The sequence below is a fragment of the Scyliorhinus torazame genome, chromosome 4 (genome assembly GCF_047496885.1).
Source record: "Scyliorhinus torazame isolate Kashiwa2021f chromosome 4, sScyTor2.1, whole genome shotgun sequence".
Taxonomy (NCBI): domain Eukaryota; kingdom Metazoa; phylum Chordata; class Chondrichthyes; order Carcharhiniformes; family Scyliorhinidae; genus Scyliorhinus; species Scyliorhinus torazame.
Window position 1 is genome coordinate 39,178,532 of NC_092710.1, and position 11,975 is coordinate 39,190,506.

The following is an 11,975-nucleotide window of genomic DNA, read 5'->3' on the forward strand; positions in this document are numbered from 1 at the left end:
TAGGGTGCTCTTTGCAAGGGCCAGTGTCGACCTGATGGGCAGATTGACCTCCTTTTACACTGTAAATTCTATCATTCTATGTCCTGTCTCACGAGTGGAAACGGCACGTGATGGGAGATATTGTTCTGCACACAGTATCTCAGTGTTTATTTGATTTTTCCGTGTATTCCATCCTGTGCATATGTGTACTTGGCTCTTTTGGGGGGCGTTATATGTTTTTATGGCCCTGTGCACGTGTGTCTATAGATGTGCCTCTGTTTCTGCCTCTGAGCATCAACCTTTTAGCCCCCGTGTAGGTGCCTGTGTACCAGTTTTTGCGTGTGTATTTCAGTGTGTTTAAATGTTTCCGTTTGTGCTTGTTCGTGGGCTGTTTGTGACTGCGTTTTGCGACTAGTGATTGTCTGTGTGGTTATATCTGTGCTTGTGTCCACTGAGTGTGGGTGCCTGAGTGTTTGTGAGTGCGCGTTTTTGCCGAGTGTATTTTTGTGTCTATCCAGTCTTTGTGCGTCTGCACACAGGGTATGTTGGTTCTCTAGTTCGCGTGCCTGTATTTAGTGTATGTTTGTTCGTCTGTGCATAGTGTTTGGGCATGTGTAAGTTTGTGTCTACTGGGTGTGTATGCGTCTCTCCATATATTCCTGTGTGTTTGTGTGTCTTGTGTCCAGTGAGTGTTTGTGCCTTGAGTAATTCTGTGTCTAGTCTCTGTGGATGTATGTGTGTGTGTCTGTTGTATTTGAGTGTATGTGTTGAGCGTAATGCATGAGTGTGTGTCTTGTGAGTATGTGTATTGTGTGAATGAGTTTACTGCGTATGTGTCTCTCTGTGTAATAATATTTATTAGTGTCACAAGTAGGCTTAAATTAACACTGCAATGAAGTTACTGTGAAAATAACCTGGTCGCCACACCGCAGTTCCTGTTCGGGTACATTGAGGAAGAATTCCGAGTGCCTATTTCACCGAAAGAGCATGTCTTTATGAACTCGTGGGAGGAAACCGGAAAACACAGAGGAAACACACGCAGACACAGGGAGAACGTGCAGACTCCAAGCAGGGAATCGAACCTGGGACGCTGGCGCTGTGAAGGAACCATTGTGTGCTACCGTGTCGATTGTTGGTGATGTACACACCTAGGAATTTGAAATTGTCAACCATCTCCATGTCAACACCATAGATTATCATAGAATTTACAGTGCAGAAGAAGGCCATTCGGCCCATCGAGTCTGCACCGGCTCTTGGAAAGAGCACCCTACCCAAGGTCAACACCTCCACCCTATCCCCATAACCCAGTATCCCCACCCAACACTAAGGGACATTTTGGACACTAAGGGCAATTTATCATGGCCAATCCACCTAACCTGCACATCTTTGGACTGTGGGAGGAAACCGGAGCACCCGGAGGAAACCCACGCACACACGGGGAGGATGTGCAGACTCCGCAGAGACAGTGACCCAAGCCAGAAACTAACCTGGGACCCTGAAGCTGTGAAGCAATTGTCCTATCCACAATGCTACCGTGCTGCCCTTGAATGCAACAGGGATGAGTACAATACTTTGTTTCTTGAAGTCAATGACCAACTCTTTAGTTTTGCTGACATTGAGGGGGAGATTGTTGTCGTTACACCACTCCACTAGGTTCTGCAGCTCCCTCTTGTATTCTGACTCATTATTGCTCGAGATCCGATTCCAGCAAATGTGGAGATGGAATTGGAGCCAAATTTTGCCATACATTTGTGTGTGTGTAGAGTGTAGAGGAGGGACTAAGTACGCAGCCTTGCATGGCCCCGGTATAGCGGAGCATCGTGGTGGAGGTATTGTTGTTTATCCTTATTCATTGTGAACTATGGGTCAGAAAGTTGAGGATTAGATTGGATTTGATTTATTTATTGTCACGTGTACCGAGGTACAGTGAAAAGTATATTTCTGCGAGCAGCTCAACAGATCATTAAGTACATGAAAAGAAAAAGGAAATAAAAGAAAATACAGAATGGGGCAACACTATGTACACAATGTAACGACATAAACACCGGCATCAGGTGAAGCATACAGGGGTGCAGTGTTGATGAGGATCCAGTTGCAGAGGGAGGAGGTAGGTCCTAAGTTTTGTAGCTTTGATATGAGTTTGACTGGGATTATGGCATTGATGGCAAAGTTGTAGTTAATGAATGGAGTAGGGAGTGGTTGAAGATATCCGTGAACACATATGCTAGCTGGTCCGCACAAGATCTGAGTGCATGACCTGGGACCCCATCTGGACCCGCCGTTTTCCGAGGGTTCACTTTCAAGAAGGTCGATCTGCCCTCGGAAGGTGTGACGGTAGGCATGGATGTGTCCGAGGCTGCTGGGGCAGTTGACAATGGTTTGATGGGTTCCTGCTCGAACCAAGAATAAAATGCATTGAGTTCACCTGGGTGCAGTGGTGCCGCAGATTCTACTGAGCTTCGCTTTGTAGCCAGTTTTGTTGTTTAAGCCTTGCCACAACCGACGAGAGTCTGGGACGTTAGTCTGTGACTCTAGCTTGGTCTGATATTGTCTCGTGGCATCCCTGTTGCCATTGCCGAGGTCGTACCTGGATTTCTTGTACAGGACGAGGTCACCTGTCTTGTAGGCCTCAGACCTGGCCTTCAGTTGCGTGTCAATTTCCCGATTAAGCTATGGTTTCCAGTTGGGGACGTGCGTGCTAACTTCTTTGACACACAGTCTTCTACATACTTGCTGATAATGTCTGTGACGGTTGTGGCATGCTCGTTTAGGTTGTTTGCTGAGTTCTTAAATATGAACCCATCGAAGGGTGGCATGTGGCGCAGTGGTAAGCACTGAGGACCCGGGTTCGAATCCCGGTCCTGGGTCACTGTACATCTAGAGTTTGACATTCTTCCCATCTCTTCGTGGGTTTCACCCCCACAATCTAAATATGTGCTGGTTCGGTGGATTGGCCATGCTAAATTGCCCTTACTTGGAAAAGAAAAATAATTGGGTACGCTAAATTTATTTTTAAACAAGGACCCGTCCAGTGACTGCAAGCAGTCCAGTAGGAGCTCGTCTATTGCTTCGGACCAGCACTGCATGACCTTGTCACTCGGATTCTCCCGCTCATGTTTCTGCTTGTATGGTGGGAGAAGGGGCACTGTCTTACGGTCTGATTTTCCGAAGTGTGGTCAGGGGATGGATCGTTTGGCTACATTGATTTTGTCCAGCAGCGGTCTCGAGTATTAGCATCCCTATTGGGACAGGAGATGTGTTGGAGGAATTTTGGCAGTACACTCTTGCGTTTAGCCTGGCTGTAATCCCCGGTCACGATGAACAAAGCCTCCCAGTGTTCTGGTTCATTGTTATTTATAATTGTGTACAATTGGTCAAGCACCTTCTTCATTTCGCCTAGCGTGGGATGGAGACCACTGTGATAATGGCTGAAGTGAACACCCTTGGAAGGTAGTACGGGCGGCACTTCACTGACAGGTTTTCCAGATCCGGGGAGCAGTAGGTCGCAATGGTGCCATGTCAAAGCACCAGGAGGAGGTGAGGAGGCCAACCTCTCCACCCTTCGCTTTGCCTGATGACACTGTGTGGTCCATCCAGTGTGTTGATAAGCCTTCAACGTTGTACGGCACAGTCCGGTGAGCCAGGGATCAATCATGTATCCGCGAAACAGAGCATACCGCAGTCTCTTCCTGCACTCTGAGAGGTAAGCCTACCGTTAAGTTTGTCTAGCTTGCCTTCCACCGCTTGGGCATAGATACATAGAAGATACATTGAAAATAGGAGCAGATGGAGGCTGTTTGCCCCTTCGAGCCTGCTCCACCATTTAGCACGATCATGGCTGAACATCCAGCTCAATAGCCTAATCCTGCTTTCTCACCATAACCTTTGACCCCATTCGCCCAAGTGCTATATCTAGCTGGCTCGAAGATATTCAATGTTTTAGTATCAAATAATTCCTGTGGTAATGCATTCCACAGGTTTGTGCGATGTGGGAGTTCAGGGACAAGTCCACTGTCCCTGGCTCCTTCACGTACAAGAAGTGTGTGCAGTTGCAGTTTCTGTTAGACAGCGTGAAGGCTCTGGAGCTGCGGATGGTCTCACTTTGGAGCATCCACGATGCTGAGGAAGTCATGGAGAGCACGGTTAGCGACTTGGTCACACCTCAGATAAATAATACTGAGGGAGATAGAAAATGGGTGACCATCAGACAGAAGAAAAGTAGGGAGACAGTGCAGGGGTTCCCTGCGATCACCTCCCCCCAAAACAGGTATCCCGTTTTAGATACAGTTGAGGGAGATGGCTCACCAGGGAAAGACAGCAGTAGCCAAGTTCATGGCACCGTAGTTGGATCTGCTATGCAGGAGGGCAGGAAAAAGGGTGGTAGAGCTATAGTGATAGGGAATTCGATTCATACGGGGCAGTCAGGCGTTTCTACAGACACAAACGAGACTCCAGGAAGGTATGTTGCCTCCCTTGTGCAAGAGTCTCAGAGCGGCTGCAGGGAATTCTAAAGGGAGAGGCTGAACAGCCAGCTGCCAAGGTGCATATAGGCATCAACAATATAGGGAAAAATCAGGATGAGGTGCTGCATGCTGAATTTAGGGAGTTAGGAGATAAAGTAAAAAGTAGGACTTCAAAGGTAGTAATCTCGGTATTGCTACAAGTGCCACGTGCTAGTCAGAGTAGGAATGCCACGATAGACATAAAGAATGCGTGGCATGAGAGATGGTGCAGGAGGGCAGGATTCAGATTTTTGGGACATTAGGACCGTTTCTGGGGGAAGAGGGGCCATTACAAATTGTACTTTGTATACCTGGGCAGGACTGGAACCAATGTCCTAGGTGGGTCGTTTGCTTTCGCTGTAAGTGAAGGTTTAAACTAACGTGGCAAAGGGGTGGGAACCAATGTAGGACGGCGGAAGGTAGTAAAGAGAGGATAGACATAAAAGTCTGTGAGGAGAAAAGTGGACGGCAGCGAAACAGATTGAACTGCATTTATTTCATTGCAACATGCATAAAGGGCAATGCATATGAGCTCAGGGCGTGGTAGTTACATGGGACTGGGATGTTATAGCAATTTCTGAAACTTGGCTAATGGAGGGTCAGGACTGGCAGCTCAATGTTCTGGGGTACCGATGCTTAGGAAAGATAAACCAGGAGATAGGAGAGGAGGGGGAGTTCCATTTTTGATTAGGGACAGTATCACTGCAGTACAGAAAGAGGATATATCCGAGGGATCGCCCATTGAGTCTATATGGGTAATGCTGAAAAATAAGAAGCGTGAGATCACTTTGATGGGACTGTACTATAGACCCCAAATAGGCAGCGGGACATTGAGGAGCAACTATGCAAAGAGATTACAGGTAGCTGCCGGAAAACAGGGTGGTAATAGTTGGGGACTTTAACTTTCCCAACATTAACTGGGACAGCCATAGCACTGGGCGTTTGGATGGAGAGAAATTTGTCCAGTGTATTCAGGAACAATTCCTCATTCAGCATGTGGATATTCCGACTAGAGAGGGGGCAAAACTTGACATCCTCATGGGGAATAAGTAAGATAAGATGACGGAAGTGTTAGCGAGGGATCACCTTCGGACCAGTGACCATAATTCCATTTGTTTTAAGGTAGCTATGGAGAATGTTTGTTCTGGCCCAAAAGTTAAATTTCTAAATTGGGGGCAAGGCCAATTCCGAGGTTATTAGGTGGGAACTTTTAAAAGTTGATTGGGGGTGCCTATTTGGAGGCGAGGGGACAGCTAGTAAGTGGAAGTCTTTCAAAAAGGTAACGAGGGTTCGGCGTGAGCACATTCCTCTTAGAATGAAGGAGGGAATCCTGGATGGCTCAGGATATTGAGGCCATGGTCAAAAGGAAGAAGTCGGCATATGACATGCACAGGCAACTGGGATCAAGTAGATCCCTGGGAGAATATAGGGCTTGTCGGAGAAGAGTTAAGAGAGAAACCAGGAGGGCAAAAAGGGGACATGAGATTGTATTGGCAGATAAGGCAAATGAAAATGCAAAGAGGTTTTACAGATACATAAAGAGTAAAAGGATGACTGGGGAGAGGGTGGGTCCTCTTAAGGATAAACAAGGTCATCTATGTGCAGTCCACAATAGATGAAGAGGTTCTAGATGAATATTTATATCCAGTATTTACTGTTGAAAAAGGCACTAATGTTAGGGAAATTGGGGAAATAAAAAGTGATGTCTTGAGGAGTGTACATATTACAGAGAAGGAGGTGCTGGAGGTATAAGTCACATCAAGATAGACAAATCCCCGGGACCTGATGAAATGTATCCCAGGACGTTTTGGGGGGCTAGCTAGGAAATTGCCGGCTCCCTAGCTAAGATATTTGAATCAGCGACAGCCAGAGGAGAGGTGCCTGATGATTGGGGCAGAGTAAATGTTGTGCCTTTTTTGAGAAGGACTGTACGGAGAAGCCTGTGTACTACCGGCCACTTAGCCTTACTTCTGCAGTGCGTAAATTGTTAGAAGTTATTCTGAGGGACAGGCTCTACAGGCATTTAGACAGGCAAGAGCTAATTAGGAAAACTCAGCTTGGCTTTGTAAGGGGGAAGTCATGTCTCACGAATTTTATTGAGTCTTTTGAAGGGGTAACCAAGAAAGTGGATGAGGGCAGTGCAGCCGACGTTGTCTACATGGACTTTTGCAAGGCCATTGGCAAGTTACCGCATGGCAGGTTGTTGCAAAAGGTTAAATCTCACGAAATCCAGGGTGAGGGAGCCATTTGAATACACAATTGGCTTGGCGACCGAAGTAAAAGGGTGATTGTGGAGGGTGGTTTTTCAAACTGGAGGCCTGTGATCGGCGGTGTGCCTCAGCGGTCGGTATTGGATCCACAGTCATTTGTTCTATCTATTAATGATTTGGATGGGAATGTAGGAGGCATGGTTGGCTAGTTTGCAGATGACACCAAGATTTGTGGCATAGTAGATAGTGAAGAAGGTTATATAAGATCGCAACAGGATCTTGACCAATTGGGCCAGTGGGCCGATAAATGGCAGATGGAGTTTAATTTGGATAAATGTAAGATGATGCATTTTGGTAGATCAAATCAGGGCAGGACCGATGTAGTTAATCGAAGGCAGTTGGGGAGCATTACAGAACAACGAGATCTAGGGGTAAAGGTTCATAGCTCCGGGAAGGTGGAGTCGCAGGTGGACAGGGCGGTGAAGAAGGCATTCAGCATGCTAGGTTTCATTAGTCATAATATTGGTTACAGCAGCTTGGACGTCTTGTTGAAGTTGTACGGGATGTTGGTAAGGCAACGCGTGGAATACCGGGTTCAGTTCTGGTCACCCGATTATAGGGTGGAGTCCTATTCAGCTAGGTGTTTAACCTTCCCCCCATGTTCCAGCGGCCTTCATTTCCGGGAGCTGGAGAGAGACAGGGAGCCAGAGTGCCGCTTGGGATTCAGGTGGGTGTTTAAACTTGTTTACGTTTTCATAAATTTCTCACTTGTTTACGTTTTCATAAATTTAGATATTGATGTAGCCGGATACTTGAACGCCTTCTTCAGCTGCTCTCTAAACATGGATTGAGTTACCCCATAAATAAACGTGTTTGTGCAGCAACTTAAATTTACCAGCATATATGCAACTTGCCTGAAGATATATAAACTGCCATGGAATTCCAAGATATTTGACCCTGTAATGCTATAATAAAAGAAATGTATAACATACACCAACCACAGGAGTATGAAGCTGCCGGATATGGTGATGAGTAGAATCACAGACTTCCTTCTGCTCTCCATCTCTCGGTCAGTGTGATTCTCTCCCTTTCTCTGACCCCTAAGTCCCTTACGGACACGACTGGCCACTAAAATGTGTTTCACTGTCAAAGCGTTAAGCAACAGGATTAAAGCGAATGGGACAAATGGGGTTAAAGCGGTGTCAAACCAGTCAAATCCAACCCAAATGGGATTCGTAAAATAGCTTGGTTTTGTCGAGCACTGCCATGGTATATTGTTTATTATCTCCACAGGTTCCTGCATAAAGTAGTGTGGGATATTTTTTGAACAAAGCAGAAAGCCGGTTGTTGATAGAACCACAGCTGCAGTTTTCCCAGTGCAATATTTTCCATTCAGCTTCAGGCAGCAAATTGCTACAAATCGATCAAAAGAGAACAAGACGGTGAACCAGACAGAGCAGTCTGTGGCTGCACGGCGTAGTAAAGTGTTCACTCTACACACATGGGTGATGTCCAGGAAAGACGGTGGGAAATAATAGTATCTTACCCTCCACAGGATGACCTCGGTGATAATGACCAGCAGATCCGCCGTTGCCATGGCCACTAAGTAGCGAGTGGTGCAGGTGGAGAGACCACAATTTCTCCGGGTCAAGATCACAATCGCCAGTAAATTAACTGTAACAGAAAGGACACACAGAATAAATGCAACCCAAATATTTACAGCAATTCTAAGAGGAGGAACCACCATTCAAGAATGACGAACATTGTTTTCAAAAAATCTATCAAAATGCAGAGTCAATACGATTTGGAGGAAGGAGAATAATTATTAACCAATGTACTTGGGCTTATTTAAACAGTCGGAATATCTGTAGATAAAGTTGATCCAGTTAATATAGAATACGTCTATTTCCGGAATACATTTCATAAAGTGCTACATCGAGAATATTATGGAAAACAAAAACTCACGTTGGAGTGGGTAACCGAGTATCATGGATCGATGATTTGCCAGCTAAGTGGATAATTGAATCGGCATAAATGAGGCACATTTTGTTCCAAGTATGGGAAGTGGGCTGTGCCACAAGGATCGATGCTTGGATTTCAAACTTCTTATCAAAATATGTAATTTATATAATTGGCTTGGACAGGGGTGCGTTTGCACGGTTGCAGGGATATGGCGGGAGAGTGAACCTCGATATGGTGTGCTTTCAGTGGCTTGATGTGGACATGATGGACCCAAATGGGCTCCTTATGCACTGTAGGGATTCAATGAATCTATGATAATTGAATCACATCAATCTCAACTACGTTCAAACTATTTGATCTATATTCCCTGATTCCACAAATGCCCAGTGTATTCATAGTCTGTGTTGCTCTCACGTTTACCTCTCAGTTAATAGGGGTTTCTGATATAGCCAAATAATTAACTGGATATAATTATAAGCAAATAACAACAACAATCTAGTCATTTTAAATCGATTAAATCTAAGGGCAGCACAGTGGCATAATGATTAGCAATGTGACTTCACAGCGCCAGGGTCCCAGGTTCGATTCCCTGCTGGGTCACTGTCTGTGCAGAGTCTGCACGTTCTCTCCGTGTCTGCCTGGGTTTCCTCCGGGTGCTCCGGTTTCCTCCCACAGTCCAAGACGTGCAGGTTAGGTGGATTGGCCATGATAAATTGCCCTTAGTGCCCAAAAAGGTAAGGGGGCCTAATGGGTTGCGGGGATAGGGTGGAAGTGAGGGCTTAAGTGGGTCGGTGCTGACTTGATGGGCCGAATGGCCTCCTTCTGCACTGTATGTTCTATGTTCCATGGTAAAACACGAGAGAAAGATCCATGGAATGGAGAACACAGTCGCCGAAAGAACTGATTAAAAATAGAACCAGCTTTTCAAATGTTCTGATGCATAAGCATAAGGAGTAAAGGAGGAAGGTAACGAGTGAGGGGGACATAAGGGGACTGCAAAGCGAAGCAGAAAGTGTGCTTTGTTTCGACAAGCAGTGGCAACATATCAATCAAATACACAGGATAACAATCGCCAATAAATTAAGCTCAAGAAGCAGAACGGATAAATATGGAAATGACTGCTGCAATATACTTTCTATCTAATACAGGTATTACGGGCTGGATTTTAGCACAAAAGACAGGTATGTTGTGTGCTGAAGCGGATTTAACAAATATTAACGCTGCCACCATAGCAACCAGTACAGTTTCAAGCCTGAGTTTATATTGCAAATTACTTTGCCAACTCTATTTCTATGTCCCACACTGCCATCTGTACAACAATCTATGGATTCTTTGTTGTTCGCAATACTGAGGCACTGTGCATCCACAGATTGGAAGTATTCCCAAAGATTTAAATGCTATTTTGCAAAGAATCCCCATCTCAGTTCTGAATGACGCATCTCTTATCATGAGATTGTGTCACTTTCATCTAGTTTCATGAACTACGTTGGAGGAGAGGGTGGGTGTGTCATTCATCAAAGCAAGCTGTAACACTAACTGCCTTCTACATACGCACATGCCGCTGCGTCTGGTGGGGAATATCCCCAAACCCCACCTAAACTTTGGAGACTAAGGGGCAATGTTCTCAATGCTGAGGTGGGCTGAAAAAACTATCGGAGGACATTTCACATTTTGAATATCGGAAAATATTTGGTAACTGAACTTCGACACAGATAGATGGAAAGTTTTACATTCGGAGAGGGAGAATACGATAGACACCTATGAGGTTTGCACGATGATGTCTGGTTCAAAAGCACCTCCTTCAGTACTTATGAATTTAACGGGGCATTTAAACCTCTATGCGGCTATACACAGAGGTTACTCGCACTCCGTATCATGCTGATGGCATTTCGCTATCTCATCCCCAAATCCTGCACAGTGGGTCGATTAAAATAATCATCTAACGCGCTCTAGAATGCCTCGATTGAACCTGCCTCCAACAAACGTCTAGGCAGTGCATTCGAGACTAAAACGACTCCCTGTGTGATTGTTTTTATCACATTTGCTTCACTTTTCAATCGCTTTTAGTATGTGGCCTCTCGACCTGGAAGCTATAACGTTAGTCACACGCCTGTGGTGCACCACAGTATCGAATGCCGTTTTGAGTTTTTATGGTAGAGTACATAATATGAACCGCATTATCCTCATTGACACTTTCTGATAGCAGTCGGAAACGTGCAGCAAGTGGGTTAAACAGGATTCGAAATCCATACGGCTCTTTCTAACCAATGCACGTCTATCCTCGTGACTAGAAATTCTATCCCGAGGAATTATTTATAGAAGTTCGTCCACCAGTGATATTACACTGACTGGTGTGTAAATGCTGGGAATAAACTTCCAATCTGTTGTTGAACAAAGGCGTAAACTTTTCAGTGCTCCAGTCTTCTTGCGCACCCGTAGAACCCAGACCCCAATGGAAGATTGTGGCCAGCATCCTTGCAATTTCCAATCTCTCTTCTTTCAATTTCCTTGGATGCATCTCCTCCTGATGCGGTTCATTGTCAACTTCAAGCACATTCAATCGATTGAACACTTTCCTCCTTATAAAATTGAACATTTCTGGTGACGGGTTTCCTGTCTGTCACCAAGGCCTGGGCTGCCTCTACCCATTTGGTAGATGAAGAAATACAGTGAATGTTTATATAATTCAAATTATTTGGCTGCATAAAATGTTACCACTGATCCGGTGTCAGTGTAGCTCTGCCACTCGTCACATTGTGACTAACAGAGTGAAATAAGAGACAAGCTCACACACAGCTTTACACACACTCAATGTTTATATTCACTTACCGGGCACACCAATGATCGACAGGACCAAATAATATATTTCTTTCAAACTGTTAAATGTTTCAAGCATTTTCTCTGTGAATAAGTCTGTCCCTCTGCATGAAACTGAATTAAAATTCCATGTATATTTATTACCCACAAGGCCACCTCAGGGAATTTGAAGTGACAGCTCATTCCGGGTGGAGTCAATTCCCTGTTGGGGCAAGATATATTTCGCCCTGCGATTCGGTTGGGCAATTCAGATCACATCAATTAGGTAACATACAATTAATGCTTATTCGCCCAGCATTCCAGAATTGTAACACGCATTGCGTTTGTGGGCTTCTATGTGTGTGTCTATGTGTGTGTGTGTGTGCGTGTGTCACGTGTGTGTGTGTGTCGTATGTGTGTCCCTTTATCTGTGTGTGTGCCTCCCTTCATGTGTGTATATCTGCCCCTCTCTCTGTATCTCCCTCTGTCCCTGTGTGTGAGTGCCTCACTCTCTCCCTCCGTTTTT

At 45.3% G+C, this 11,975-nt stretch overlaps 1 protein-coding gene across 1 annotated transcript; it reads right to left on the reverse strand.

Annotated features, from left to right (window-relative positions):
- Positions 1-7,463: 7,463 nt before the first annotated feature.
- On the reverse strand, positions 7,464-11,549 carry LOC140411313 (probable G-protein coupled receptor 139). The gene is made up of 2 exons (XM_072500434.1): positions 11,483-11,549; positions 7,464-8,365 (listed from the first exon to the last, which is right to left on the reverse strand). The coding sequence occupies exons 1-2, from the start codon at positions 11,547-11,549 to the stop codon at positions 7,464-7,466; spliced, it is 969 nt and encodes a 322-aa protein (XP_072356535.1).
- Between the last annotated feature and the right edge of the window lie 426 nt (positions 11,550-11,975).